Source organism: Temnothorax curvispinosus, unplaced genomic scaffold (assembly GCF_003070985.1).
Source record: "Temnothorax curvispinosus isolate PA1 unplaced genomic scaffold, ASM307098v1 QBEX01013818.1, whole genome shotgun sequence".
In the NCBI taxonomy this organism is placed as follows: Eukaryota; Metazoa; Arthropoda; class Insecta; order Hymenoptera; family Formicidae; genus Temnothorax; species Temnothorax curvispinosus.
The window spans coordinates 27,357-53,638 of NW_020223598.1; the positions used below are offsets into that span (position 1 = coordinate 27,357).

At 36.3% G+C, this 26,282-nt stretch overlaps 4 protein-coding genes across 13 annotated transcripts; 3 read left to right on the forward strand and 1 right to left on the reverse strand.

Annotated features, from left to right (window-relative positions):
• Positions 1-473: 473 nt before the first annotated feature.
• LOC112464006 (cholinephosphotransferase 1-like) lies at positions 474-13,062 on the reverse strand. Of its 5 annotated transcripts, XM_025030761.1 has the most exons (11): positions 12,490-13,062; positions 11,462-11,609; positions 11,260-11,382; positions 11,077-11,180; positions 10,068-10,202; positions 8,740-8,874; positions 7,201-7,332; positions 5,791-5,949; positions 5,581-5,706; positions 5,359-5,497; positions 474-1,534 (listed from the first exon to the last, which is right to left on the reverse strand). In XM_025030761.1, exons 1-11 carry the CDS (start codon positions 12,724-12,726, stop codon positions 1,458-1,460), a joined length of 1,515 nt encoding a protein of 504 aa, XP_024886529.1. In that variant the 5' UTR covers positions 12,727-13,062; the 3' UTR covers positions 474-1,457. The 5 variants fall into 5 exon arrangements, with proteins under 5 accessions (XP_024886529.1, XP_024886525.1, XP_024886528.1 ...); XM_025030757.1 differs by lacking the exon at positions 10,068-10,202; XM_025030760.1 differs by lacking the exons at positions 8,740-8,874; positions 10,068-10,202 and having other exon boundaries at positions 12,490-12,726.
• Positions 13,063-13,668: 606 nt separating this feature from the next.
• LOC112464026 (F-box/WD repeat-containing protein 9-like) lies at positions 13,669-18,122 on the forward strand. 4 transcript variants are annotated; one of them, XM_025030794.1, is made up of 8 exons: positions 13,669-13,743; positions 13,942-14,102; positions 14,477-14,633; positions 15,218-15,354; positions 15,429-15,652; positions 16,367-16,637; positions 16,709-16,987; positions 17,277-17,737. In XM_025030794.1, exons 2-8 carry the CDS (start codon positions 14,025-14,027, stop codon positions 17,352-17,354), a joined length of 1,224 nt encoding a protein of 407 aa, XP_024886562.1. In that variant the 5' UTR covers positions 13,669-13,743; positions 13,942-14,024; the 3' UTR covers positions 17,355-17,737. The 4 variants fall into 4 exon arrangements, with proteins under 4 accessions (XP_024886562.1, XP_024886561.1, XP_024886563.1 ...); XM_025030793.1 differs by having other exon boundaries at positions 13,700-13,808; positions 13,903-14,102; XM_025030792.1 differs by lacking the exon at positions 13,669-13,743 and having other exon boundaries at positions 13,862-14,102.
• A 364-nt stretch (positions 18,123-18,486) lies between these two features.
• Positions 18,487-19,994, forward strand: LOC112464024 (39S ribosomal protein L21, mitochondrial). The gene is made up of 4 exons (XM_025030790.1): positions 18,487-18,803; positions 19,225-19,350; positions 19,440-19,760; positions 19,845-19,994. The coding sequence occupies exons 1-4, from the start codon at positions 18,701-18,703 to the stop codon at positions 19,943-19,945; spliced, it is 651 nt and encodes a 216-aa protein (XP_024886558.1). The 5' UTR covers positions 18,487-18,700; the 3' UTR covers positions 19,946-19,994.
• A 403-nt stretch (positions 19,995-20,397) lies between these two features.
• LOC112464023 (N-acetyl-D-glucosamine kinase) lies at positions 20,398-26,116 on the forward strand. Of its 3 annotated transcripts, XM_025030786.1 has the most exons (8): positions 20,398-20,698; positions 21,325-21,547; positions 22,482-22,674; positions 23,961-24,045; positions 24,255-24,353; positions 24,513-24,765; positions 25,048-25,346; positions 25,475-26,116. In XM_025030786.1, exons 2-8 carry the CDS (start codon positions 21,502-21,504, stop codon positions 25,739-25,741), a joined length of 1,242 nt encoding a protein of 413 aa, XP_024886554.1. In that variant the 5' UTR covers positions 20,398-20,698; positions 21,325-21,501; the 3' UTR covers positions 25,742-26,116. The 3 variants fall into 3 exon arrangements, with proteins under 3 accessions (XP_024886554.1, XP_024886556.1, XP_024886557.1); XM_025030788.1 differs by lacking the exons at positions 20,398-20,698; positions 21,325-21,547 and adding an exon at positions 21,636-21,791; XM_025030789.1 differs by lacking the exons at positions 20,398-20,698; positions 21,325-21,547 and adding an exon at positions 21,793-21,876.
• Positions 26,117-26,282: the final 166 nt, after the last annotated feature.

The following is a 26,282-nucleotide window of genomic DNA, read 5'->3' on the forward strand; positions in this document are numbered from 1 at the left end:
CCTTGAGATATAGGAGTGTGTCTTAGGACCTGTTAGCAATTACCTTACGCGAACACCACAGATTAGACAGATTAGCAAATCATCATCGTCCAGGATGAAAAGTAATCTCCAGCGTTCGTGGGGAAACTTAATAAATCTAACGTTAGTGCGATAGATTCGATCTGTGGATCTATGCGAATAAAAAAAGATTCTCGCGCGGATAATCGAAACACATTGAAACATATAGACTCGCGAAAGAATGAAGAACTACGATTAACATATTCGTAATACTGTAGTGTTCGTTTCGTGTTAACTAACTTATACATATGTTTAACGTTCTCCCGCAGGCTTTCGAAGTTTGCTTCTCGTTGCTTACATAGTTCGTTATTATAAAATAGATGCCAACAGCTTTCTGCCGATGTCGCACGCAAAGAAAGAAAGTCGCTCCTGCGTGTCACGAACGATCGTGCTCAAACCGGCAAAAATCAGTCGAGTATCGCTCCTTATACGTTTAATCAAAGTGCTACCTTTAACAATCCCGAATACATTTCATCAGCTTCGTCAGGGATTCTCGAGAGTCCCTCTTAACGAGATAATAACGAGACAAAAATCGTTGATTTCGACTCTCTTACGTATATCTAAGCTATAAGTATCCTCAAGCTCGCGGTAATCGAATGCCGCACCACCGCGCGAAAAAAGCTTCACACCCGTAATATATCCTTCTCTCCTTTTCCTGTACATCCATTTAAGTAATGCCATTTAAGTAGCCAACCTGACAAGCGCACACGTATAACAGGAAAAAATAAAGCGATTTCGCTCGTAGCTCGGTACAATCACTATCGGTTCAACACTTGTTAGACATTAAAAACTTAAATCAATACTTTGAGCTAGATATAAGATTTTGTTACTTTTTAACTAGCATGTGTGTCGAAATTGATCACTTTAACACAAAACAGTATTATTCTAACTTCCTTGGTTCAGTTAAATTAACATTGTTTTAGTTAGTGACATATTTAGTAGGAGGAGGCGACCTATAGGAATGATTAAAAATGACTGAAATCGAGTACAATTTGACCCTACGAATTTAACAGTGAACTCTATCGTTCAATGCTCGCTCTTCGTACTGCTTCCGCCCGTCAGAATCTAATACAACTATAAATGTATTGTGGTAGCGAAACGACATGTACAAAATATTGCGGTACAAAAGGGAGGTGCGGGACAGATTTCTTCTCTACGCGCGAGCACGTGATGTGCGAGGTACACCATGCATCTTTAGGGATGAGACACACAAGTTTCATTCCTCGTGCAATCGTAGACTGCGCGGCGGCCTCGCGCGGGTGTCGCTCAGCAATATTCCCCGCGAGATCGGCGCGAGCCTATAATTATTCCGCAATCCCTGCACCGTGTTATCGCGATCGTTGTTTCAAGTCGTGGTCGCGAGCCGATCGAGAAACCAATAGCTCAAAGCTTAACATATATCAGAGGTCGACGGCCGTGTCGGATCCGTGATGGTATTCCTCGTCCAACAGCGGCTCTTCCTCCACCGTCATGTGAACTGTGAACAAAACTCGTCATCATGCACACCAACGAATACAAACGTACGACACATATATTCTAATGCTCTCTACGACACCATCGACACGGCGTTTCCCTTTGTTTCCTCCGTTTCTTTCCTTCTTTTTTGCCAAGACATTTAAACCCGCGAAAATTCACGCACCAGCAGAATCGAGGAGGGTAGAAGCGAGATCAACGCTCTCCGCTTGTTCACGTTTCGCGATAAACTCGGGAAATGTTTTTGGTTTTTACGCATATTTAGAACACTGGACGTTTTCTATCCTTTTGATGAAAACGTTCTTCGTGAGAATTAAAAAAATAAATTAATCAAAAAAAGAGAGAATTGGAGAACGAAAATTCACTCTCTTTCATCTTCTACGTTCCTCGATTTCAGACACATTTTCATTTCTATTAGGAAAGAAGATGTATGGACATAGAAGAATCCTACCTAAGTTTCCTGTCTAATTGTAAGATACATGCCGAGACAAATACAGTATCGTTTGTTTCTGTGTGTGTGTATGTGTGCCAAACTTATGTGTATCTTTCTTAAAAAGTCTTCAGCTTCTAGCAATATTATATCTAAGCTAATTAATATTATGTATCGTCCATGTCTCATCTCCTCTACTAATTAAACGTTCGCTCCCTCTAAAAAAAAAGAAAACATAAAAATGTATCATACCTTTCAATTACTAGTAATATATAATGTGATCGGAATTTTTCATATTTGAAATTTTTCCCGCAAAAGGACAAAGGCAAAGTCCAAGCAGCAGGCAGAAAAACATGCAAAATAATTCTGATATACGATATCCTACAAAAATGGAAAACGGAAACCATTCGTATACTGTTACACCAAGAATTCGCAATTTATATCGATATTTGATTCTGATATATATCCTACGTAAATAAAACACGAAAATCATTCGTGCACTCTTACGCATGGAAGGTAATTCGCAATTTATATTTTGTAATACTAAAAAAAAATACTTTTAAGTATTACTAACATTAAAATATTATTAAAATCTTTCTCGATAAAAAACTTGGTCTCTTGATCGATGCGATCTAATAAGCATGGCATACTTTACTATTTGAGTTGTACTGCATTTAAGATGCTTCTTAAAATAACGATTAGTTATCCATGCAATATCAGTATTGCTCATTTTACATTGACTAAAACTAGAGACTGCAAAAATATTTAATCTATAATACGTCAACTTTTGATGTGAGTTTTTGAGCAGCTTTTCTTTCTTCCTTACTGAGCAAAGATTAATCTACTTAAATGTATCAATTGTTGCAATTTTATTCTACAAATGTATGGGTAAATTAAAGCTTATCTTGAGATATAAGCATAAAGGGACCAGTTAACACATGCACAGATGACGAACGTGCAAAAAGCTACAGTTTCACAATTCATAACATGCATAAAATACACGTAAATACGAGCGACATTATATTGGCATACGTAATAAGTTTATGAATATAACGATGCATTTTCATTCTATATGAATATTAATATTAATATTAATATTAAATTAATATATTAATATTAAATATTAAATACTAATGTTAATCTCAACAGATCCCGTCTCCTCCCTTCACATACAATGACAATCATATTACCTTCCCATGTTACATTTTAAGCGAATTTTGCATAACAATAAACTAAAGCATAACCATGCATTTATCGTCCGCGTAATATTCTGAATAATTCTTTTATTATTATTAACTGTCTTTCTCTAAAGAGACAATGAAATGCACAATATACAAAATTTCTTACTGTACATTTTTGTCCAATAAATATTTTTTTCCTTTTTACAAATGATACAATTTTTATTAGATATTACAAGATAACGGATAGCACAAAAATAATATTGAATGTACTTTATTGAATGACTTGAACAAATTAATTTTCTCAAAAGAAGCTTCTCTGACAAGACTGGTTAAATTAGAATAAAAATTGGCACTTTATAATAAACTTATTTATCCAGAAGATATTATACAGTTCTGAAAGGAAATTTGAAATATGGTACAGTTCAATAAAATTACATTTAATTTAGTGTAATATTTATATGTACAGCACTGTCTTCAAAAAAACATAATTAATTAAAGTAATCATTTTACTTCATCTATTTATAGCAATAACGTAATCAATTCCCTTCAAATCCGGAATTGTTGTTAATATACGACAGAAAATGAGAAAGAAATTCTAATATATCACATTTTAAAGAAAAGCTATCGCAGTTAAGATAATCTTGTCAATATGAAAACATTCCTTTCGTTATATATTATTTTTCTAGGGCAACATTTCTTCCAGGAATATGTAATACAACAGAAAAGTTATGAACATTAACAGTTTCTATCATACATCAAGGTTTTGCATTTTACATCTAATTCAGTTATTATAAAAATTATCAATTACTCGTTATTTATCAAGAGGAAATATTAAACTAGCAAAATTACACGTTAATATAATATACAAATAAGAATTAAGCATGTATCTGCCATTTGCTTGTAACGTTTCATGTAAAATACGTAGAAGTATATTTAAAATACGTTTCTCACAGATTATACTTATGTAAAGATGTTTTCTTAATAAAGTGTTCGTCTTAAATGTATCTATTGTCGTATCTATTGACGTAGAAGTAAACAAATGTATCTAATGTAAAGCCGGAATTGTCTTTCATCTCTTTATGTTCTAACACGTCTCATATAATTCAATTCATCGTATCCTCATTAAAAACGGTTTTTTTTTATCAAATACACGGGCCTACCGGGCATACGCATAAAAGCAGAAATAGAAAACGTTCACGACGCATTCCGTATGATCAAAAACTATACATTTCAAAATAAAATTCGTACAGTTTGTTATATTCGATAAACATCACTTAAAACAAAATTTTTTATATACTTTACAAGTTTTAACGAATATAAATATATACCAAATTTAATTTAATAATTGAAATTTTGAAAAAAAAAAAAAAAAAAAAAAATGTTCAGATCTGTGTTCAAAAATATTACCAGTATATTGTTACTAAATTATAAAAAAAAAAATCACAAATCTTTTTAGAAAGATATAAATCATTAATTTAGTATTTTTAATGCAATTCTAGATATTAGTTTTTGAAAAACTTACTTTTTTACGAACGATGAAGAGATTTTTGATCTTGCACATTTGATGTATAATTTCTATTATATCATAACAAACGTCCTACGACAATGAACGAGATATACGAGAATCAGACATACCAAAAACAGAAATCGATATTTAAAAATTTAATGCAGTTGATGTCAAACTCTAACATCCTTAAACAAATGTATATATGTATATATATACACATAAATAAATATGTATTTATATATATATATATATATATATGTTTATATATATAGATATAGCTATATATATCTATACAATATATATCATGTCTCTCTTCTCGAACATTCTGAATTATAATTTATCACTTTTTTCTTATAAGTATAAAGCAAGTGCCGTTTTTATTACATAATCCGGCGGCACGCTCTTGTTTTGATGCACGGTACGTTTTACTAAAAATTCGTAATAATCGCTAATCAATTCAACTAAGACCTTGATCACAAGTTGTTATTAATTTTCTAAGTTCTTAGCCTGAAACGACAGTTTATAAATTATAAACGTGATAACAAATGAGCTGTACTGTTCGAACGTCTATGTACATAAAACTTGACAAGCGGTTTTAACTTGGTTACATCATGATTTCTTTATACACGAATCATACAGAGCATTCATTATCACCAGTCGATCCTAATGATGTTTCTTATGCAATCTGTTACGTTGTGACCTATTAGTACCATTTTTCTCGGCGGCGTTGACCTGGATAGTGCCTGCATGGTGGTTGCATGGTATCCTGAATAGCTTGATCTTCATGTGATCGCATATTTCAAGACACACTTGAGAATTATACCGGAAGAGATCCACAGCGACCCAGATCTAAACATATGTGTTTCGTAACTCATCGTGATCCCGAAAGTTTACAGAGTCGTAAACAGAGATCAAGCGTGTGCGCGACTTACGAAACACAGCCAAAGAACGTAGTATTCTTTGATGAAGAAGTTGAAATATTGATTGAGGAACAGCATAGCTGGACCGATTAGCGAACTGTCCAAGTATTGCATCTCATTCTTAGTCATATGAGCAACCTGGAAAGCAACATCACAAGAAATTGGTGTTATTACGAATAAAAGATGGTATTATATATCGCGATGTATAATTGACATACGTACCACTAGTCTATTCGTAACTTTGGCCGCCACCATTCCAAACGCAAGTATATACAGGGCTGGGTGGTTTTCGTAGACGTGTTCAGCGCTTTTTCTATATATTATAAAAGCCGGTACTACCACAAAGCTAAATGGTATAATTGGTGATAAAACGGACGTTCCCTGAAATAAAATCGGTCTTATGCAGAAACTCTGAAGGGGATATTTATAGTAAATCTACGTGCAAAGGTTTACATTTGTAAAGAGAAGAAAAGATTAAATGCAGGGACCAATGCTTAATCCAATAAGACGTTATCTATATATTTGAGAAACGTTACGCTAAAATCTTTTTATATGTTAATTAAATGTCCGATATTTGTCAATCGACGTAAAAATATATCAGAAACTAGAGACAGTAGAGACATATGTATAAATCTGTTTTGTACTCGTAGAATTTCTTCAAAAATATAGAATCACATTAGTGTTTTACAATTGATATACAATTATAAAACAAATATCACTACTACATGTGCGTTCTAGTGCGAAAGACGTTGCAAATGTGAAGAAAGAAAAATGCGATAAGTTTTAAGCAAAGTCTATATTTAATATATGTAGAGAGAGAAATTATAAAGTTTGATTGTTGTATTTCTTCGAGTTACAATGCAGTAGATAAATTATCCCAAATACATTAAATTCATGAAGTAAATCATCATAAGTAAAGTCATCAAGGAACGTAATTTTAATTATTATCAAAATATTTACTCTGTCTAGCGCATGCAATTACATTCTATACCTATAATGTATGTACAGGTAAAATAAATCTATTGCAATCAACTCAAAACATCATGGGATCAGTACGAGATTGTCAGTAGTAACATATAAGCGGTACATAGCATTATATTTTTTATTAAACTGTTAATTTACACGCTTCTCTACTTTGCTACAGCCTCGTAACGTGCATACTAGAATTCGGCTCCGTGCGAGAATTGAAAATAAAATCGAAGAGAACTTATTCTATAACTGCAAAATATAAAGGAGTAAGCGAGAGGTGAAGGGATGTACGTGGATTTCTCTGTGGGGAAAGAGTATGTGGCATATAACAAATATTAACATAAGTGAAAACAGTAACAGTGATGAATAATTTAAACGACACCGTTAGATCTAGGCCCACCGTTGCATTTAAAGGAACAAAAATCTACTGTTATTTTATTATTACTACTAATTATTTTCAGATCGCACAACTTTTTGTGTATCCAGTAACGAAATTATTAATATTTCGCTATAATATTTTCCAAGCAAACCCTTTTTACACCTAAAACGCTCGACGTTCAAAAAGCATGGGCCTAAATCGTAAACTGAAAACAAAGAACCAAACAAAATATTGTGCACTACACAATTGATTCCACTACTTTTTTTTTTCTTCAGCTGACTTACTGCGACGGTGGAGCCATTTTTTCCGACACCACCGGCGAGAATGACGGATATGCTGCTTTGTGCAAGTAAAATAGCGACGCCCACAGCAGCCCATAACGGAAACACCTTCACCTCTGTGCCAGTGTATGGCAACTGTATAAGAGCGACACGAAAGATCTTTTGATTAGTCATCGGAGGCTATATACCCTCGCGTGTCGAGGACTTTCCAACACTCCGTATTCCTGACATGTTAATCACATGAGTGAAGTCACAAATCGGGAAATACATCTGCTGTTTTTTTTTTTTTTTTTTACTTTTGAAACAATTTCGTATTATATTTCAACGCCGTGTTAATCACAATTCATAATGCTACAAAACCAACAGGACAGATATATACAATGTTACATATTACATGGTAAAATGCTCTATTACTTGATACGCATTTAAAGCTGAATAATTTGTATTATTTATATTTATTTCCATAAATTCTGGCTGCTGTTCGTACTCGTATTGTAACAAGTCTTTCACGTTTTCTTTTTGTTATATCCAGAAATTTTATTTGTTGTATCTGCACGGAAATTTACACATGGAATTTTAAGACTCCTTCCTTTATCTTGAGCAACGTGCTATGCGAGCTAGTCGTTTAGATCCATTCGCAATAAAAAAAAAAAAAAAAAAAAATTCGAGGAAGAATAAAATTATCTGAAATTATAAAGGTGCGGGATAAAGAGTTTATTGCTATAATACCAAGAACATGTGATCAAATAAGTGCAAGAAACAACGTGTGGTGACACGAGATCCGAATCTGAGCTAAAAAAAGAGAGACTTGAGGAAATTAAAGCTATCACTGTGCAGCATTCGGTCATACATATAAATGTGTTGATTTCTTCTTGTATTACATATAAATTAACACACACACACTATTTTTCTTGCAGGCATACTCCACAAAAAAATAAACTGGATACAGCAAATTTCAGTAAGTGCGCGAATATTCTTCTAAGTTAAACGGATATCTTGTACCTGTTTATTGAAATCGAGATGTAAAAACTGCACAGTAAATAAAACTTCATATATTGTATAATTAAATATATATGGCATTATAAAATCTCGCGTATGTGAGTAAAAATTATTAACTTATCTTCTTTTTTAATCGACAATCAAGCATTTTTTAATTCAAGTTACAATTATTTAATTCTTGTAATAATAGGGAAGTATGCTAATAGAAGAATTTCTCGAGCAAAAAGATCATTTGAAGAGCTTGTTATATTAAGCGCGATTTTATATTAGACAAAAGAAGCGTAGTTAAATTGTAAATTGTGCGAAATATCGAGATATATCACTCTGATGGTTTAATATACAGATATACAGATGGCCATAAATAGATGTTTAGTAATCCAATCGAGCACCCGACGAACGTTTCCCAGTAGAAGAGATCGATAGAGAAGATAGCAAGCAAAAAAAAAGATATAAAGAAATGTACCAAACAGACAACATTTCTACTGTACAGAATGGCAAAATATATGTTGCTCTAGGAGAACGCCATTTCTTTAAGAGACTTACTGCAATTGTGGAACCGTTTTTTCCAATCCCACCGGATTCAAAGACTTTACAGAATTCAAGGAACACGTGAACGTAGCCTGCGTAAAAGACCATTGCTATGTAGTTATTCAACGTGCCTACACCGAGAACGGGGATCTAAACAAAGCGACAAGATCTTCGTTCGTTATGAGAATTGCTCTCGCTACGATTGTTCTTGTGTGCGTGTATGCCTAAATGTTTGTGTACAAACTGTTATAATTTTATCTCTCGGTTGCCACAAGAATACTGGATGGACTGTTCTATCTGTGGTCGTATTTACTGCATGTATAAACATGCGGTACAGTTTTTCTGCTTTTTTTGTGATAAAACTGCACGATTATAAGGCAAGGGAGCGGCTGATTTGAGTACGATAAGTCGAATGTTAAAGTTACCTCGCCTTTTATGACATTATGATTCAATATGTCATAATTTGCAACGTGAAGGAAAGCCAGTTTTTTGTTATACCTAATGTGCAAAAATTTGGCAAGCTGTGTTTTATCTCTATAAACACAAATAGACTTATTATATTTTCTTCAGAAGCATATAGTATGTGTAAAAAAAAACTGTAATATACGTTTGTTAAAAATTATTGAGGAAATCAAGATCATCTACGTTTAGATACTTTTATGTACAGAGTTATAAAAAATTAATTAATAATAGCGACAATATATTTTACTTTTATAAATAAATTATTCATCTTGTACAAATATAACATATGTATTAGTCGTATAATCTACCCTTCACTCATTAAATAGCACAACCGTAACACAAAAATTGATACGTAATTTAGACTGTTAAAATTCTTAAACCATCAATTCAAAAAAATTTTCTGATTTGAAATTGTTTCAAAAGAGCATTATTATGTATTTATGAAGAAGCTGATGCAGTCATATGATTTTTCGTCACAAATATAACATCACAAGACACACATAAGATTATGTCTAATTCTTACATTGGAAAAGACCACATTTGTATCGAAAAATAAGTTTTTGCAACTCAGTGATTTTACAATATACTGAAACACTAATGACTTGATGAAAGTTTGAAAAATACGAATTTACATATGGAACAAGTACAATTATAGTCATATAATGGCACATACAATTCATTATGAGAATCGCAGGATGTAGGGTTGTCGAAAACAAGAGTGTAAAGGGGGGGGCATAATTTAGTAGGGAATACAAAAGTAAAAATGCGTGTTAAAACTCAGTAAATATTTTGCAGTAAAGAAGTAATCTCAGCGCCGCTCCTCATGCCATGCTGCTCCCATTTCTGCATGTTCAATAAAAGATTCTAGTTAACAGACTTACAGCCACAGTGGAACCATTCTTGCCCACTCCTCCGGTGAAAATCACCGAAAATATGGAATACAAATTTGCCAGTGCACACACCATTGTCATAACTCCTAACAAATACTTAAACATAAAACCATCTAAGAATGGTATCTGCAAAAAATACCTTTATTAAATGACGTTATATATAATATTGTTTCATTAATTTTAGCATGTGTCATGGACGCCAAGGTAAAATCTTTCAAGGCAAAAATCTTTCGGGTAATTTGCAGGGCAAAGTGTAAGAAGTTGTAATGTTTTAATAATATATGTGTTGACCATTGTATATGTATGGATGTAAAAAATATTACGTAAGGTAAAAATTATAAAAAATTGAGCATTCAAAACATAATGAGATATTCAATCCCCTGGGTCACTGAGGATTTTATGTATCTAATTGTAAAGAAGACTATAACATGGGGTTAATAAAATAATGTTGTATACTTTACATACTCAGCAGATAAAAATGACTTTGAGAGAATTATGTTATTGATGTAAATGAAACCTACTGCTTTTTTTTATATGGATTCTATAATGACATAAATGTATGTGTGCCTACTTATCAAAAAGTTACTTACCACAGAATGTGAAACTAATAGTAACATGAGCAAAAATTCTATAATTTTGCTTGTACTATAAGTTGCATTTCTTAGAATACAGATTAGAGTATCAAGCTATTCAATTTTATCTTTGACGAAAATATTGCTATATAAGCCATTTGCGTAAAAATTGAATCGCCTTGTGTACTATAAGCAGCTATAATAGCGTGTGTATAGTTAAACGAATACCTTGCATTGACAACGATTTAGAATAATTTTGTGATCATGCTTTAAAAAAAAAAAAAGCAAAACAAAATATGGTATTTCCCGTTTGTCAAATTATAGCCGTGCGGAAAGCCAAAAAATGATATAAAATGTGTTCTATCAACTGCTACACAAGATATTCTTGCAGTGTATAATACAGAGAGCATAATTAAAAATGATACAACCTCCATCATCCAGATTTGTGGACCAAAGATCGCAGAAATCAGATGAATAGCTATGATTGTAAACTGTGCTTCCGTTACATCCACTTTACCAAATCTCAAGGAACCTATTAAGTTTTAGATGAATAAAATTAAATGAAATTCTGCTCGCTACATTGCTTCATTTACATATGAAATTGAAAATACCTGACACATAGGTCTGCCAATGAGCGCAGTAGAAAAGCGTCATGGCGCAGAAACACTGGAAAAACATCCACATTGGGTAGAATCCTAATTGTACAGCTACACACGCTGACAAAGCTACAAACACTAAAAATAGGAAAATATCACTAGTTAAAAAATAGTTTCTAAAGGACAAGATAAGTAACGGTGCAACATTTATGTATACCTGTCGATATCGAATCGCATCCATGATCAAACAACTCGCCCAACGGCGTAGACGTGCCAGTTCTTCTGGCCTGTTTACCGTCGATAGCATCTAAACTCTGATATATAAACAGACCAAGTGCACATAAAAAACATGCCCATCTAGGTGGCTGAAAAAAAAAATATAAAGCGACGTTAGCCGATTTTAAGATACATTCTACTTTACTTGGTAAAGATACACTCGCTCAAATGTTCTAAAGCTAAGATATAATTGAATGCAGTTGCACAGATGGCATTCAGTTTTATAATAATAATAGTGGGGTTATGTAAGAGCAAAACACTTTGCCGCTCCAATAATTGATGACTCATTATATATTCTGATTTGCATACTGGTGACACCACTTCTTCGATCTGGGTTCAATCAGAAAATTGACTCCTGGATGATTTGCGATACCATCTTTCATCCTTATTTATTTTTCGCGCGGAACTCATCAACAAACTGATCAAACTAGTTTCAAATGCAGCCTGACAATACAAGACATTATTCTGTTCCGGTAAAATTAAAATCATACAAAAGCAGAAAGTAATACAAAATTGTTTCAAACAATTATAGGAGCTATATCTTCTGATTCGTGACTTCATATTTGTGTGTAATTAACATCAACGTTAGCAAATTCTCAATTCAAGGGTTTTTTTCATCTCTAACTAATCGAAAGACCTCGCGCGTATCTCTTTCATTTACTAAAAAATTTAGATAATGTAGAGCTATGTGAAATACTTTAAACGTCAACGGAACTGTCACAGCAGACAGACTTTCTAAATACACGCGCAGCGTTCAACGTACGATACAATAACCGGGGAGGAGAAGTCATTTTCTTTCTATAAACACAGCAGGCGATAAGAAAAGTATGCGTCACGGCGAAGATACGGCGATGGTCAGGAAAGGCCAGGAAGAACGCGGTGGACTCTCCCTCCTGTCGATCGTCGGGGAAGCGACAGGGGACAGGTTAGGCGTTAGGTGAGTTAGAAGCCCTTGAAGGTCGGGCCTACCTCGATCCTCGCGTCCGGGCTGTGATAGATGAGGATCAGGGTGGTGACGATGTTGATGATCAGGCCGACGACGGTGATGAGATTGGGCGCGAGCCAGAGCGGCACTTTGCTGACCAGCCAGTCCCACCATGGCTGCAGGAGGCCGTCGAGGAGGCTGCTGCTCGTGCAGCTGTACTTGTGCTCGCTCAGCCGCTTCAGCTGGCCCGGCGACAGCAGCCTGTCCTTGTAGAACTGCATGCTTCTGCTGCGGGCCGCGCGCAGGGTCGCTTCGACGACGCCGTGTCACCGAACCGTGTTGGGCGCCGAGGGCAACAGCAGGGAGACGAGGGTGAGGACGGGGAGAGCGTGGGACCCGCGGGATCCGGTTGCCGCGAAGGTTTCAGCTGCGACGGGGAGGACGTCGGAGACGCGACGACGACGACGCGGCGCACTATCACCGTGATCACCCGCGGTGGGACGGTCAAACATAACAAGCGACCGTCGCGTTACGCGTACATTTCCACGCGCTCTCTGCACTACTCCGCAGCACAATCCCGCACACTGTCCGACTGCTGACTGTCGCCACGGCCGGAAACTGACGGGCCGCCGCGCGTTGCGCGACCGGAAACGCACGGCTCGACGCGCGAAAACGAGAAAACGCCCGAGAGGCGAACCACGATTAATTTTATTAATTAATTTGTTTATTAATTTATTTATTTATTAAGTCACGATTAAATCCATCGTGACTACCTCCTTTTTAATTACACAATGTTTTCAAGAATTTTATTTTTAAACATTGATAATAATATCGACGTTTCATTATATTAAAATTTTACGATAAACTTTATTAATGTATAATTAATGGAATTTTATACGCAAATTCTGTGACAAAAAATACATGAAATATATTATATAACGAAATATATTATTTGATTATTGAAATATATTATATAACGAAATATATTATTTTATAACGTAAATGGAAACATTAATCGCGTTGTTCGAGAGAGTCGAATACAGATCGTGAGAGTATCGAGATACGTACACTACTTTCGCGACACCCTGTATATGTGGCGTCGCTCATGTGCGATGGACGTGGATCGTGGATGCGGTGGATGATATGGACTACGGTCAACGTGACGCTACAAATGCTTCGAAGCATTCTTCTTCTCTTTTGTTTCAATGAAGAAAGAAAGAGAAGAAAAACGCTCCAAAGCATTTGTAGCGTCACGTTGACCGTAGCCATGATGCACCGAAAGCAGCGGTTCTTCCGTAGTTCCGTGTTTAAATTTACACTACCCTTAAGCGTGGAACACATACTTTTGCATAGCGCATAATACGTAAGCATAAGAAAACTGATTGGTCTATTTCCTTATGCACATGTGTGCATGGACCAATCAATTTTCTTATGCTTACGCATTATGCATTGTGCAGAAGTGTGTGCTCCCCGCTTCGCTTAACCCTTACCCTTAGTCCTCAGTCGCCTTCGTTGAACCACCGGGTGAGTTTCGAACAGATCGAGTGAAAATAATCAGATTCGCACGGTGCGAGAAAGAATGGATGACGAGAATGCAAGCTGCGCCCACGACGACGAGGAATATGCACAATTGTCATTGTTGCATCTCCCGGTGGAGGTTTGTATAAGAAGAAGAAAACGTCGATTTGGTCGTATTTTATGTACACGTGCGCGAAATTTTTTTTCTTAATCGTAGCTGTTATTTCGTTCGTCACACGCATTAAGCTCTTCAGAATGGATTCCGATCAGAATTATTCCATTTTCTCTAATAAATACAATAGAAATCTAGAAAGGAACTAAACAATTCCGATCGAAATCCATTCCGAAATGGTTCCGCAGTAAGTGTATACAGTAATCGCTTGTCGCTTGTCGATGAAGTAAAGTACGTGTTGAACTAGCGACGGTCAACTCTCTCTCTTTCGTTCTGTCCCCATCTCTTCCGGAACGTTTGTTTGATTGTGCGTTTAATTATTTTATTGTGCTGCATTTCAGGTATTCCTGCATATATGTTCCTTCCTGGATGCGTCGACGTTACACAGTTTGAGCTTAGTGTGCAACAAATTCTACAGAGTTTTAAACGATGCGGAGTGGAAAGTGCGAATTAATCACATCTTATGGCCGAATGCTACCGACTCGCTCTTTTGTCCTGGTTAGCTCAAATTGATAGCATCTTACGCCACAACTAATCCTTTTTGTTAAATAAATAAAAACAATGATAATAACTTTTTCTTCGCCAGTAAATAAATAAAAATCAAATAAAAAATTAAGCGACTCAACCGGCCAATTCTTATTTATTATAACTCACAACGTTTCAACCATAATCTGGTCCTTTTCAAGTGAGATATTATAATTTAATACGCAACACACATTAAACATCATGCGTCGCCAAACGTTGTATCCTAACTACATCGTGCAAACGTCAAGATGTTTAGTGCGTCAAAGAAATAAAAATGTAAATATGTAAAAATTGTAAAAATGTATAGCAAATTTAACCGAACATCTTCTCCACTATATATCCGTACCGTGCCATAATCAGAGTCACAATGTTGTCAGTATTGTAATAATCTGGTAGTAAGAACTTGAATAGAGCTCTCGATCTAGAACCCTCTTGTAGCTTATTTGTACTTAATTCAGGTTGTATGTACATGAACTTTTTTTTGTACTCATTGTCAGTATTACGGTACGAATAAGTTTTCATATTTCTTTGACATAAAAAGTCATGCGTCCTTACAGCGAGGCCCAACAAACTGTTTTGGAAGTTGTCATGCGCTGCGATCGAGAAACAAACAGCGCTGTGGAAACAGTCGGACTCTATGGAGAAATTGATGCTGATGAATTCCCATGTAAAAGCTGTGTTGTTGATGCACGTAGTAAGTAAGTGTATTATGTCAAGTGGACATATTTCTCCTTGGAAACCGATATATATAATGATTCTCGTTTTCAGGATGGAATCACTTATTTAGTCTGTCAGAAAGATCGCATCTTACTTTACAAAAAACTTTCTTATAGCGAGGAACCTTTTTACGAAGTCCGGGACTATCTCGACAATGTACCAAGTGACTGTCTGATGGCGATAGACCACACAGTCTACGTCTGCAGTTACAATAATATAATCAAATCGTGGGTGCTCACCAACACCGGTCTCGTCCATGACAGAACTTACGAGATGTACGTGGTAACAAAACTCTTCCTTTCGGCCGCTTCGCGATAAGAAAACCCAGCGAGGAGGATAATTCCTGTTTGTGGGAGAAATAAACGTTTTCCTCCAAATTATTCGAATGCAGATACCGCGTTTTGTGTTTCGCTTGACGAGACAGATGATTCGGAAATGCGTTTCTGAAGTTCACTCGTCAAGTCGTAGGTATTCACTTTATATTTACCACTTCATGCATATTTTTTTATCAGCCTATTCCAGGAGCGTGATCTCTGTGAAGGTAACCCCGCTCTTGTTGAATTTCGAGTTTTCTTTTAGCTGTACTGTATTGAACTACAATTGTCCTAATTTTCGCCGCAAATACGAGAACGATACGTTGAATCGCGCGTGTTCAAGAAAACTAAAACATATAAAATTTTGTTAGCTCGGCACTATTATAAAATTATTATAAAATTTTACATTTTTTAATTTCCTTTATTATAATTTAAAATATTGTTTTGGTATTTGCGGCAGAAATTAGCACAATTACAGTCAAATACAGTAAAGTTAGGAAAACTCTAAATTCAACAAGTGCGGGACTAACAAAGATTCCGTTTTTTTTTTGTTATTTTCTAAAATATGCGCTAAGCTGTCAAGATGAGGTTTGCCACAAAATGGCAAAAATATAGAATAATATAGCATAATTAATGAAAAAGTAAAATTCAAAAAATGTGGTTCTGTCTTCACAGAGAGCAGAGCAACAGAATAAGGGATTCGCTGATGTGCGTGTCTTCGTGTCCGGAGCAGGCCCTCTTTGCAACTGGCTCAAACCACGGGACAATAAACGTGTTCGATTCAAGATCGAGCAATAAGCCGATCAGGCAGTACAGGCCGTCGTACAGTAGATACGTGGATAAGCTAACCATGAACACGAAATACATCTTGTCCGCCAGCGAGGACGAGACGGTGACGGTGTCCGTTTGGGATCAGAGAGCTGATCGGATCGTGAAGTCTATCACAGTAATTTCATCCCGTACTTTTTAACGTGGAGAAACGAGACCCGATTACGATGTCTAAGGTGTGATTTTTAGATTCCAGGTGAAAGAGGCGAGTATCCCACGTGCATGAGTATGCGACGAGATTGGGTTTGCGTTGGGAACACCAAGAAGTTGCACATGCTAGATCTAACAAACGATTTTGAGCTAGTAAAATCTTATTCCACTGAGCATACGGAAACTCTAACGGGGGTGCGTCTGACGCACGGATGCCTGATAACGAGTTCCTACGACGGGACCGTCAGAATTTCGAGCCCTACAGATCCGCCAAAGCACATCGCTACTTTATGTCCAAAGATCGGAGCTATCGACAGCGTGAGTATCGCACGCGTAAGATTTGGCGAAAATATCGTAACATTGACTTTGAAGAAAAAAGTGTCTACGTATAAGATGAGAAATACAGTTGAAAAAGTGCAAGACACAGTTCGAACGTTGAAAATTAAATTTTTACTTATAACATTTAAATTAGGAAATCAAGTTTTATCTTTATCTTCCGAATGTTGGTGAAGTCCTCCTTAAGACTGACATTCTTCCAAGTCTTATCTTGCAATATCGTGAACTTTGTTAGATATTGTATGTAATTGTTCGTGTTTTTATGTTGCAGATGGACTACCTGAATGACACTCTCGCGATAGCAGGCGGTAGTCTCGTTGTATGGCGCCCGAGAAATCAACGTGTTTAACGAACCATCAATGAACAAAAAATTTCTATATGTGTTTTATAGATAGCTATTCTACAGCAATATTATTGCTTTGATATGTAATATGTGATGTTCTTATTCTTTCTCAAGATACTACTTTGATGCGTCTCTCTAATACGCAATGTGATAGATACCGTTTCGCGAAATTAGATGTAGATATATCGTTTTGTTAGAAATACGTTTCTGTAAAAGCTTCACTATAACATCGCTTATTATAAGCTAAGCTTATAATTATTGCGTATTCACGACGAGATCTTTTATGTTGAGAAAAGAATAAGCAAAAATATATTTTTTTATACTGTAATTTAGTGCCATAAGTATTTAAATATATTTATACATTGCATTATATCGTAAATACATATTATTACTCGTTTGTCGTTTTGCAAATTTTTCTGATAATGTGCTTTATGTTAATATCATGCATTTCCTGCTCACGTTTACGTGCAGATTCGAGAAGCGGCGACGTTTAAAGATTCTTCAAATATCGGACACCTGTTTATAACATTTATATCCAAAGTATAAGTCGTTTATTCGAGTAACAGATAACGTTCCTTATCTCTTTTCGATTGCCGAAAAAAAAACATCTCTCCCGAATCATCGCAGGTCCTGTGTGAACGCAGAATGGTATGTCGCGTGATGTATCGCATAACGTTCCCATTGTCGGAATTCTTTACGTCACAACTCGATGGACACCGTTAATTAAGCTTAATAAATAAACGAGCAAATTTAATCACCTTTCTCAACATAGGGAAGTGTCGAATACAGATCGACCAAGAGACATACATTATTTTCGCGACACCCTGTATAGGTAGCGTCGGTCATGTGCGACGCACGTGGATGCATGATGCACCGGATGTACGGAAGTTCTTCTGTATTTATACCAATAATAATATCGACGATTCATTATATTAAAATTATATTTTACGATAAACTTTATTAATGTATATTTAATGAAATTTTATGCGCAAATTCTGTGACAAAATACATGAAACATATATATTATTTTATAACGTAAATGGAAACATTAATCGCGTTGTTTAACATAAAAGGCAGATATCAGAATTATCAGAGACGACAAATTTTACGTAAACGACCCTTCAAGGATTCCATTAGTGTCGCGCGAATAAAAAACGTCGATTACGATTACGATTACGGGATCGTTTTCATTCGTTAATTTTTTGCCGGGGAAACAAGTTACCTGTAACTGTAAACTGTAAACAGCTGATTTCCTGACATTTGTTTTATTCGCATCCACGTCCACGTCCACAGCCATCCACAGCGTCCGCTACCGCCTACCGCTCTACCGCAGCCGGCAGCGTGTCGCGGCGATGGCCACTCTATTCGGTTTTACAAGACTCTTTAATTACGCGGCGAGTAATTGTCTGAGAAGAGCACTGGCACCGGCCGCAATTTGCAAGCAATATTATCCCGGTATGTAATTACGAATTATAATCTCGCGGAAACTGCGCGGGGCAGAAACCTAACCTCTCCTTCGAATGCAAACATAACCTTCCTCTCCGTTGCACAACTTTTTCAAGAATTTTAATTTTAAAGATTGATAGAATAATATCGACGTTTCGTTACATTAGAACTTTACGATAAATCTATTAATGTAATTTTATATCAAGTAAATTATACACGAATTCTCTGTGACAAAGTATATAAAATCATCCAGCAAGATTTTACACGGTACAAGAAAGAGATGTGGAGAATTACATTTTATTGTATTACAATTTTATGATAAACGTATGAACATAATTTTATCAAGCAATTTATACACAAATTTTGGTAACTAAGTCCGGCAAGACTTTACGTGGCATAAGAAAGTTATTGAGAAATAATCTTGTTTCAGCATTGAGATTGTGGGAGACGCCAATAGCGGAGTATCGGGTGACTAAACCACCATGGATGAAGCCAATTCCGGATTACCAAACGGAAGTACAGGAGTGGGACGAAGAAAGGGAGAAAATATGCACCGGTTGTTAACATAACTTATTTTGCATAAGTCTGTACGAACGCGATTCAATCTTTGTAGTTCAGTTCTAACAGATAGCATCTTCTTCACAGACGTGACAAATGAGATCAACAATCAGATCGCAACGGACAAGGTGGGCCGTATGTTCGCGATCGTGCAAGTATGCGGGAAACAGTTTAAGGTGACGCAATACGACATTATAATTATCGAGGGATTCTGGCCGCCGAACATAGGCGATACACTGAAACTGGAGAAAGTATTGATGGTCGGCAGTAAAGACTTCACCCTCATAGGCAGGCCGATCCTGAACAGAGAATTGGTCTCGATCGACGCGACGGTTATAGAGAAGACTCTGTCCCACACGAAAACTCGCTTCAGGTTCCGGCCGAGGAAACAGTATCGCCGTATAAACTGTAAGATACTAAAATAGGAAGAAGAGACGATATATTCTCCTTTCGCTTCTCGATTCATTCATATTAATACGTTTTATCTTTCAGTCTACAGAACACAGCACACGATGCTGCGGATTAACTCCATAAATATAAACGGGAACATTGACGAGAAGAAAGAAGTGGAGGGATTAGATAGAATATATTAACAGTATAACGTGTGTGTATATATATTAATAAAAATATGCCTAAATATTACATGTTATTCTTAGATAGTAATCAGTATCAGAATAGAAGATAAAAATTATTTATTTCAAGAAAGTCGAACGATAGATTGTATCATAGATATGACGATTTGATAAGAAATACTGTAAATTTTTAGAACCGTGCAAATTAAATTTCATTAAAGTAACGCTCGGAAATTATTTTTGATAATTAGTCGCAATTAACAAAAAAAAAATGTTAAAAGTTCTTTATATATACTTTGTTCTTACAAAATTATTGATATATACTCTATCTGATCGATGATCCGGAATCACCCGATCCTGACCTTCGGTTCGATGACATCTCGTAGAAGACATGCGCCCGCGAACGCGACATGTGGGACACGCGGTGGGGTAGGATTCGTGAGCGGATTGGAGCGGAGCGACGACGGCAGCCGGCAGTGACGGGGGACAGCGTCGTGCGGTGCGGTCGATCGTGTTTCGTTTCTTCGGCAGGGAAAAACGATCGGCAGCTATCATTCGCGCCGCCACGGGATTCCCAACTGGATTCGCGCACTCCGTTCTGAAACACCGAAAGTTTCTCGTGGAATTTTTTGTAATTTTTGGAAGACTCGCGGTGAAGAGAAAAAGATGTTTCTCACCGCTGGCACGCACGTCAGGCACTGAACGCGCGCTCTCTCTTTCACTCTCAGCCTGCAGCTCCGGTTCCTGGCGCCAAAGGAGAGCGGGAGTCTCGTAGTAAGTTTCAGAGTACGCCGAACTCCGGGAAAATCGGAGGAAGCGTCTTTCGGCGATTCTGGTTTATCGAACCGGTTTCAAGGACGCGATATTTTTCTCGAGCGAGGATTTTAAATGCCTTTCGCCCGATCCAACCGGCTTTTAGATTTGCAATTCTCTCTTTCACTTGAAATTGAAAGAAAACCATCTCAAATTATATTAATGCATCTTCCTCAACTCGTGCTTGATGCTTGATTACCTTTTTTCCTACAAACATTATACATATTACATTAAAGTAAGAAAAAACTTACAATTAGGATTGTTTCTCATTCTTAAATTAGCTATTTTCTGCATAACTTTTTACTAATTTCTTTTTCTTATTGTAATGACTGTGTTTAATCCTTTAGTTCGCCAACTTTGGAATTAGCCAATTGATCATCGCTTTATATAATTAGTATATCTCTCCTAATTCATACCCAATTCCTTTCTTATAAGCAGCCCTTTCTAAGAAGAATTACATCAAAATAACAATTCAAAGAATCATTTCCCATATCTTTTAAATTACAACACTTTATATATTATATATATATATTCTTATTGTTAATGATTTTGTGACTTTTATTTCATAATAACTTTTATTTCATTAGTTTATCAGCTTTGGAATTAATTGCCACTTGCGAAGGGAAGTGCGCTTGCGTTTCCTCAGGACGCCAGGCATTTGCAGTTTCCGCGCGAAAGAGAGAGAGAGAGAGAGACAAAAGCAGAAACGACCAATTTAATAACGGCAAGTCCGCAATTCGCGCTTAGACCCGTCGTCCAATAGCATGCAGTGCATAATCAACGCCGTTCGTAATTGCGGAGCACAAGACCGTAAGGGACCAACAAATAAATATCGCTCTCGAAGTGTTGGAAGCGTGGGGCACGCTCCCTCTCTCTCGCCTGGAGGCGGTGGTATATCTGCGCGGATCGCATTGTGCCTTTGCTATTTCAACTTTCAACAATCTGTTCTCGAATGACTATGCATGTATCATTATCTCCCGATATGATTCTATACACCGTCGAGATAAACTGCTTTTAGCATAAAGTGAATACGTGCTAAGTCGTCCAACGCTAGGTATGTGTGCCGTAGCAACGCAAACGCCTGCCACGCGAGCAAATCTTTTTACAATTGTTTATGTGGGAAATTGCTACATTTTAACGTGAGGATTATGCATATGTGCGCTAACGATTATGTCGTTTCAGCTTCTGTGCCTTTCTCGTTCTTGTACGGCGGAAATTTTTGTTAAATAAAAAATACAGCAATCATATAATCATTAAATCAGAAAAGGACTATCTGATCTACTGCAACAAGTGTGGCGTTCCGTTCGAATAACGAGGTTTTATCAATCCAATATAATTAAACTTAATTACAACATCGATAACAGAAACGATAATAACTATTATAAACTGTGAAATTATAATTGAGGATTTATATATTTTACTAGATTTGATACACATTAAACATTGGTAATTATTTCTATTATTCCAACTTTCCAGCAAGAAGTATAGAAAGTTGCATATGTTAAAATCAAATTTTTAATTCATTCTAATGCATCTATTTAGAGTGTCATGTTCCCTCGTTATTCGATTAATTCATTAATTACTTTCCAGTGATCATAAATGTCATCCTGTGTAACGCATTTTGTCCCATGTTATCTCGTGCTATCCCGTCACACCTAGATCCCGCCGAATCCTCGTAACACGTCCACGTCGAGCTTCGAAGTTCGCCGCAGAAATCTGAACGAGCGATTTTAAAAAATGGCAGAAAAGAAGAAGGGCAAAAAGGCGAGGAAGAAGCAGGAGAAGAAGATCGTGGATGAGCATCAGTTACGCAGGGATCTGAGGGAGCAGGCGAAGATGACGGAGTCCACGGACCTGGTGCAGGAAGCTACGATGCTCACGCAGGTGCAGGTCGAACCGCAATACTCCGAAGATATTAGGATCGGTGGTATAGAGGGGTGAGTTTCTCTTTCTCTCAATCGTATCTAATTGATTCAATTAATTAAATCTTTCGTACTCCTGTAACAAAGCAAAATTCTGTTAAATAAATGTCTTTTCAAGACGATTAAAATTCGTCTATTTGTTATATACATAAACAAAATAATAAATATACAATGTATCAGGTATTTCACGAGCTTTAGCAAGCACGACGGAAAAAGATTATTTATGAAGAAACATGAGATATTGGAATTCTAATGTCGTACTCTATCATTTCTTTTCCCATTTAAAAATCAACCCGGGAAACCCGCGGGAAGATAACAACAATCTTAATAATTGTGAATTATATAACTTTCGTTCAGCCTACGATTTTATCTGTCGAAATCCAAATAATGTATGCTCGATAACCGCTCTTAATCACGACCGTTACTGATCGATCATTCCTAATGCGTGCATCTTGAATATTTCCTTCGCTTATTTCGCGATTCGTAGCGTTTGCTCTCTTCTTTATTGTAATATTTATCTTATCGTGGCGCGCTTACGCATGTTCAAAGCACCTATTTTTGCCTCCATCAAAGACGATCGAAAGAGAAACGCATTGTCTCATGTCAGTGCTGTAATTCGCAAAATTATTATTGCGCGAATGCTGCGAATAATTGTAAAAATCGTCGGGTTATTTTTTTAAATAGGAAACGAAGAACAAATGTTTTGCGATTCATTACATTTAATGGTTCGCAAACCGTAAAAAAGGAGCGAAGTTATATATCGATTCAAATTAAAACGCACATTCCATATCTCATTGCGCGATAATATTTTTGAATCGGAAGTGGTTTTAATAACGAAAACAAATATCTGATATTATTTTTTTTTCTCTTCCTCTTTTTTTCTACAGATATGGACATTTTAATTTATCATCTTGCTATTATATATAAAACTTATAATAATTCTTCGATTCAGGATATCGATTGATTTCTATAGTTCTTATATAAGAGAGAAAGAAAGAGAGGCAGGATATCTCAGGCACTGATAACAGCAATCAATTTCATTAATCCGCTTAACTATGACAGGTCATACATATCTCTTGTTGAGTGATACATCGATATGTATCTTTGTTTGTTAGAAAAACATTCGAGTCACTAAATAAGAGAAAATATAACTGATTATGTAATTGTCGCACCGTACATGCAGAATGATTAAAAAAAAAGAGATAAATTTAGATGATATTCAACGAGAGATATTCAGTTCGCGTAATCATTCAATTTTTCGCTTGTAACACAAATTTAATTATCAATTAATTAACTTTCAGAGGCGCCACATATTCCACGCTCGTAATACTCGACGGAAAAGGTGCGAGGCTAACAGAAGTTAAAGGACCGCAAACTAATCATTGGGTGATTAAAAAAGACATTATACGAATGGCTTATCTTTAAAGTGCTGTGCGAGTCGGGGATGGGGAAATCGACATACGATTTCAATGGGATTTTTAAAACCAAGTCTGCAGCACTTTCAGAATAAACGATTCGAATAATTACAGAAATGTCATTTTGCTCGCTGGAGTAAAATTATCACAAAAGAGTGTAGAGATTTGATATAATTCTAGACAATCGGAATAGACGAGACAGCTGCCAGGCTCAGCGCGATGATCGAGAAGGGTAAACAAGCACTAGATATACCGGAAAGCGTTCCTTTAGATTGCGTAGTGAGTAAAAATCGGGTATTTTCATTATCTAAGTGTCACATTAATGAGGCGAATTTGAAACAAACGATCTAGTTTCAAATTTCGAATCTTTAATTAAATGGAATCAACTGTGATTTTCGAAAGAGTAAATTTTCATTCAAGGATTTCTTTCATCAACAGGGACTTACTTTAAGCGGTTGCGAGGAGGAAGCCAGTAATCGTCAACTCGCGGAAACTTTATTGGAAAAATATCCACAGTCTGCCAAGGACTACGTGGTTGGCTCAGATACTCTTGGTAGCCTTAGGACTGGCTTGGAATCCGGTGGGATTGTGTTGATCGCCGGAACCGGCAGCAATGCTTTGCTGATCAATCCGGACGGGAAGACTCATGGTTGCGGAGGATGGGGATACATACTGGGCGACGAGGGAGGAGGTACATTTTGTACTGTAAAATAACACAATGTGGAAAGTTAGTTTCAAAATTAAGTTTGAAATTAGCTTCTACATTAATAAATATAAAATAAATAGAAGACGAATAAACAGTGGAATAGATTTAGAATTCCTTGAACTTATAAAACAAAATTTATAAGTGAAATTTTGTTTCCTTGACAATAATGTGATCTAATTTCTCATTTAGATAAATTCTTTGAATAATTTATATTTAAATTCTTGACGTAAACCACGATTAATTTCATTTCCTTGTTAATGCTTCAAGCTTATTGGATCGCCCGTCGCGCCTGTAAATATGTATTCGACGATATGGACGGTTTCGTGGAAGCACCAGCGTCAATAAGCTATATCTGGCCGGCGATGAGAAGTTACTTCAATGTGACTGATAGGAACGGTATATTACCGTATTTCTACGCGAATTTCAACAAAAGCACTATTGCCGAGTTCACTATGAAAGTTGTGGTCGGTTGCGAGAGAGGCGATCTGTTGTGCCTGAAAATCTTTGAGGAAGCTGGGCAACTTCTGGCGAGACATGTCGACGCCCTCTCGAAAAAGGCTCATAATGTCAGTATCTTAGCTACAAAAGGGATAAAACGATCCAATTTATATCGAATAAAACTTCATAACGAAAAGAAATTTTATGATAAAATCGACCTGCTAATGATTTTGTTTAAATCGCGTGTTTTTTCCAGGATCTCAAACTCGCTCACGGTGGCTTAAAGGTGATCTGCGTCGGATCTGTATGGAAATCGTGGAAATTTTTGAAGGACGGTTTCGTGAATGAAATCCATGACAAGCACGTCGTGGACGAGTTGAGTCTGATGCGTTTGACAACATCAGGGGCGTTAGGCGCCTGCTACGTGGCCGCGGAGAAGATTAATTGTCCATTCGTCAAGCCGTACGACAGCAATGTCGAGATCTTTTTCCATTACAAGCGCGATCATTATCCGGAGACGTGAAAGACGGAACATTCGGTAGAATTAAAAATTCATACGTCCGACTGTAAAAGCGCTCACATTCACGGAAACGGAGAAAGTACATGATAAGATATAAATAAATGAATTTCGAAAAATATGCTTAGTCGGCGCTGAAACAGTTTATCTGCAGACACGTTGCTAAAGTTATAAACAGATTATTTCGCGTGCTTAATAATTGGAAAGATTTCTAGTAAGTTTCCGATTGGAGCGGTTATGAAGCACACGTGTAGTTCTAAATACATGAATGACATACACAAATCTGCGAAAAATGAAAGAATTCGCGTTTGTAAAAATTACTGTAAATATCGATTTAGCGTGTATATAAATTTTTATGAAACCGAAAGCAATATAATAAAATCTTTTGGAGTACGCATTGAAAATAATGTACATACTTTAGTGTATTGGTATCCTCGTAAAGATAAACTTCAAAAAAATTAACAATAAACCAAGCAATTTTTTTTTGTAGCACACAATCGAGACATGAATTTTGTTTCCTCTATACTCTATACGCACCAAATTTCAC

Excerpts from the sequence above, each read along its gene's own strand:
- LOC112464006 (XM_025030761.1), bottom strand. The coding sequence starts at position 12,726 with ATGCAGTTCTACAAGGACAGGCTGCTGTCGCCGGGCCAGCTGAAGCGG. Across the intron at positions 8,875-10,067 it reads AGAATGGTTCCACTGTGGCT|ATCCCCGTTCTCGGTGTAGG; the intron begins GTAAGTCTGTTA and ends CGCTTTGTTTAG. Across the intron at positions 5,707-5,790 it reads AAGTTACGAATAGACTAGTG|GTTGCTCATATGACTAAGAA; the intron begins GTACGTATGTCA and ends GTTGCTTTCCAG.
- LOC112464026 (XM_025030794.1), top strand. The coding sequence starts at position 14,025 with ATGGATGACGAGAATGCAAGCTGCGCCCACGACGACGAGGAATATGCA. Across the intron at positions 14,634-15,217 it reads CGACTCGCTCTTTTGTCCTG|CGAGGCCCAACAAACTGTTT; the intron begins GTTAGCTCAAAT and ends GCGTCCTTACAG. Across the intron at positions 16,988-17,276 it reads AGATCGGAGCTATCGACAGC|ATGGACTACCTGAATGACAC; the intron begins GTGAGTATCGCA and ends TTTATGTTGCAG.
- LOC112464024 (XM_025030790.1), top strand. The coding sequence starts at position 18,701 with ATGGCCACTCTATTCGGTTTTACAAGACTCTTTAATTACGCGGCGAGT. Across the intron at positions 19,351-19,439 it reads AAGGGAGAAAATATGCACCG|ACGTGACAAATGAGATCAAC; the intron begins GTTGTTAACATA and ends TCTTCTTCACAG. Across the intron at positions 19,761-19,844 it reads ACAGTATCGCCGTATAAACT|TCTACAGAACACAGCACACG; the intron begins GTAAGATACTAA and ends TTTATCTTTCAG.
- LOC112464023 (XM_025030786.1), top strand. The coding sequence starts at position 21,502 with ATGCAGTGCATAATCAACGCCGTTCGTAATTGCGGAGCACAAGACC. Across the intron at positions 21,548-22,481 it reads TAATTGCGGAGCACAAGACC|AAAAGAAGAAGGGCAAAAAG; the intron begins GTAAGGGACCAA and ends AAAAAATGGCAG. Across the intron at positions 24,354-24,512 it reads GCGTTCCTTTAGATTGCGTA|GGACTTACTTTAAGCGGTTG; the intron begins GTGAGTAAAAAT and ends TTTCATCAACAG.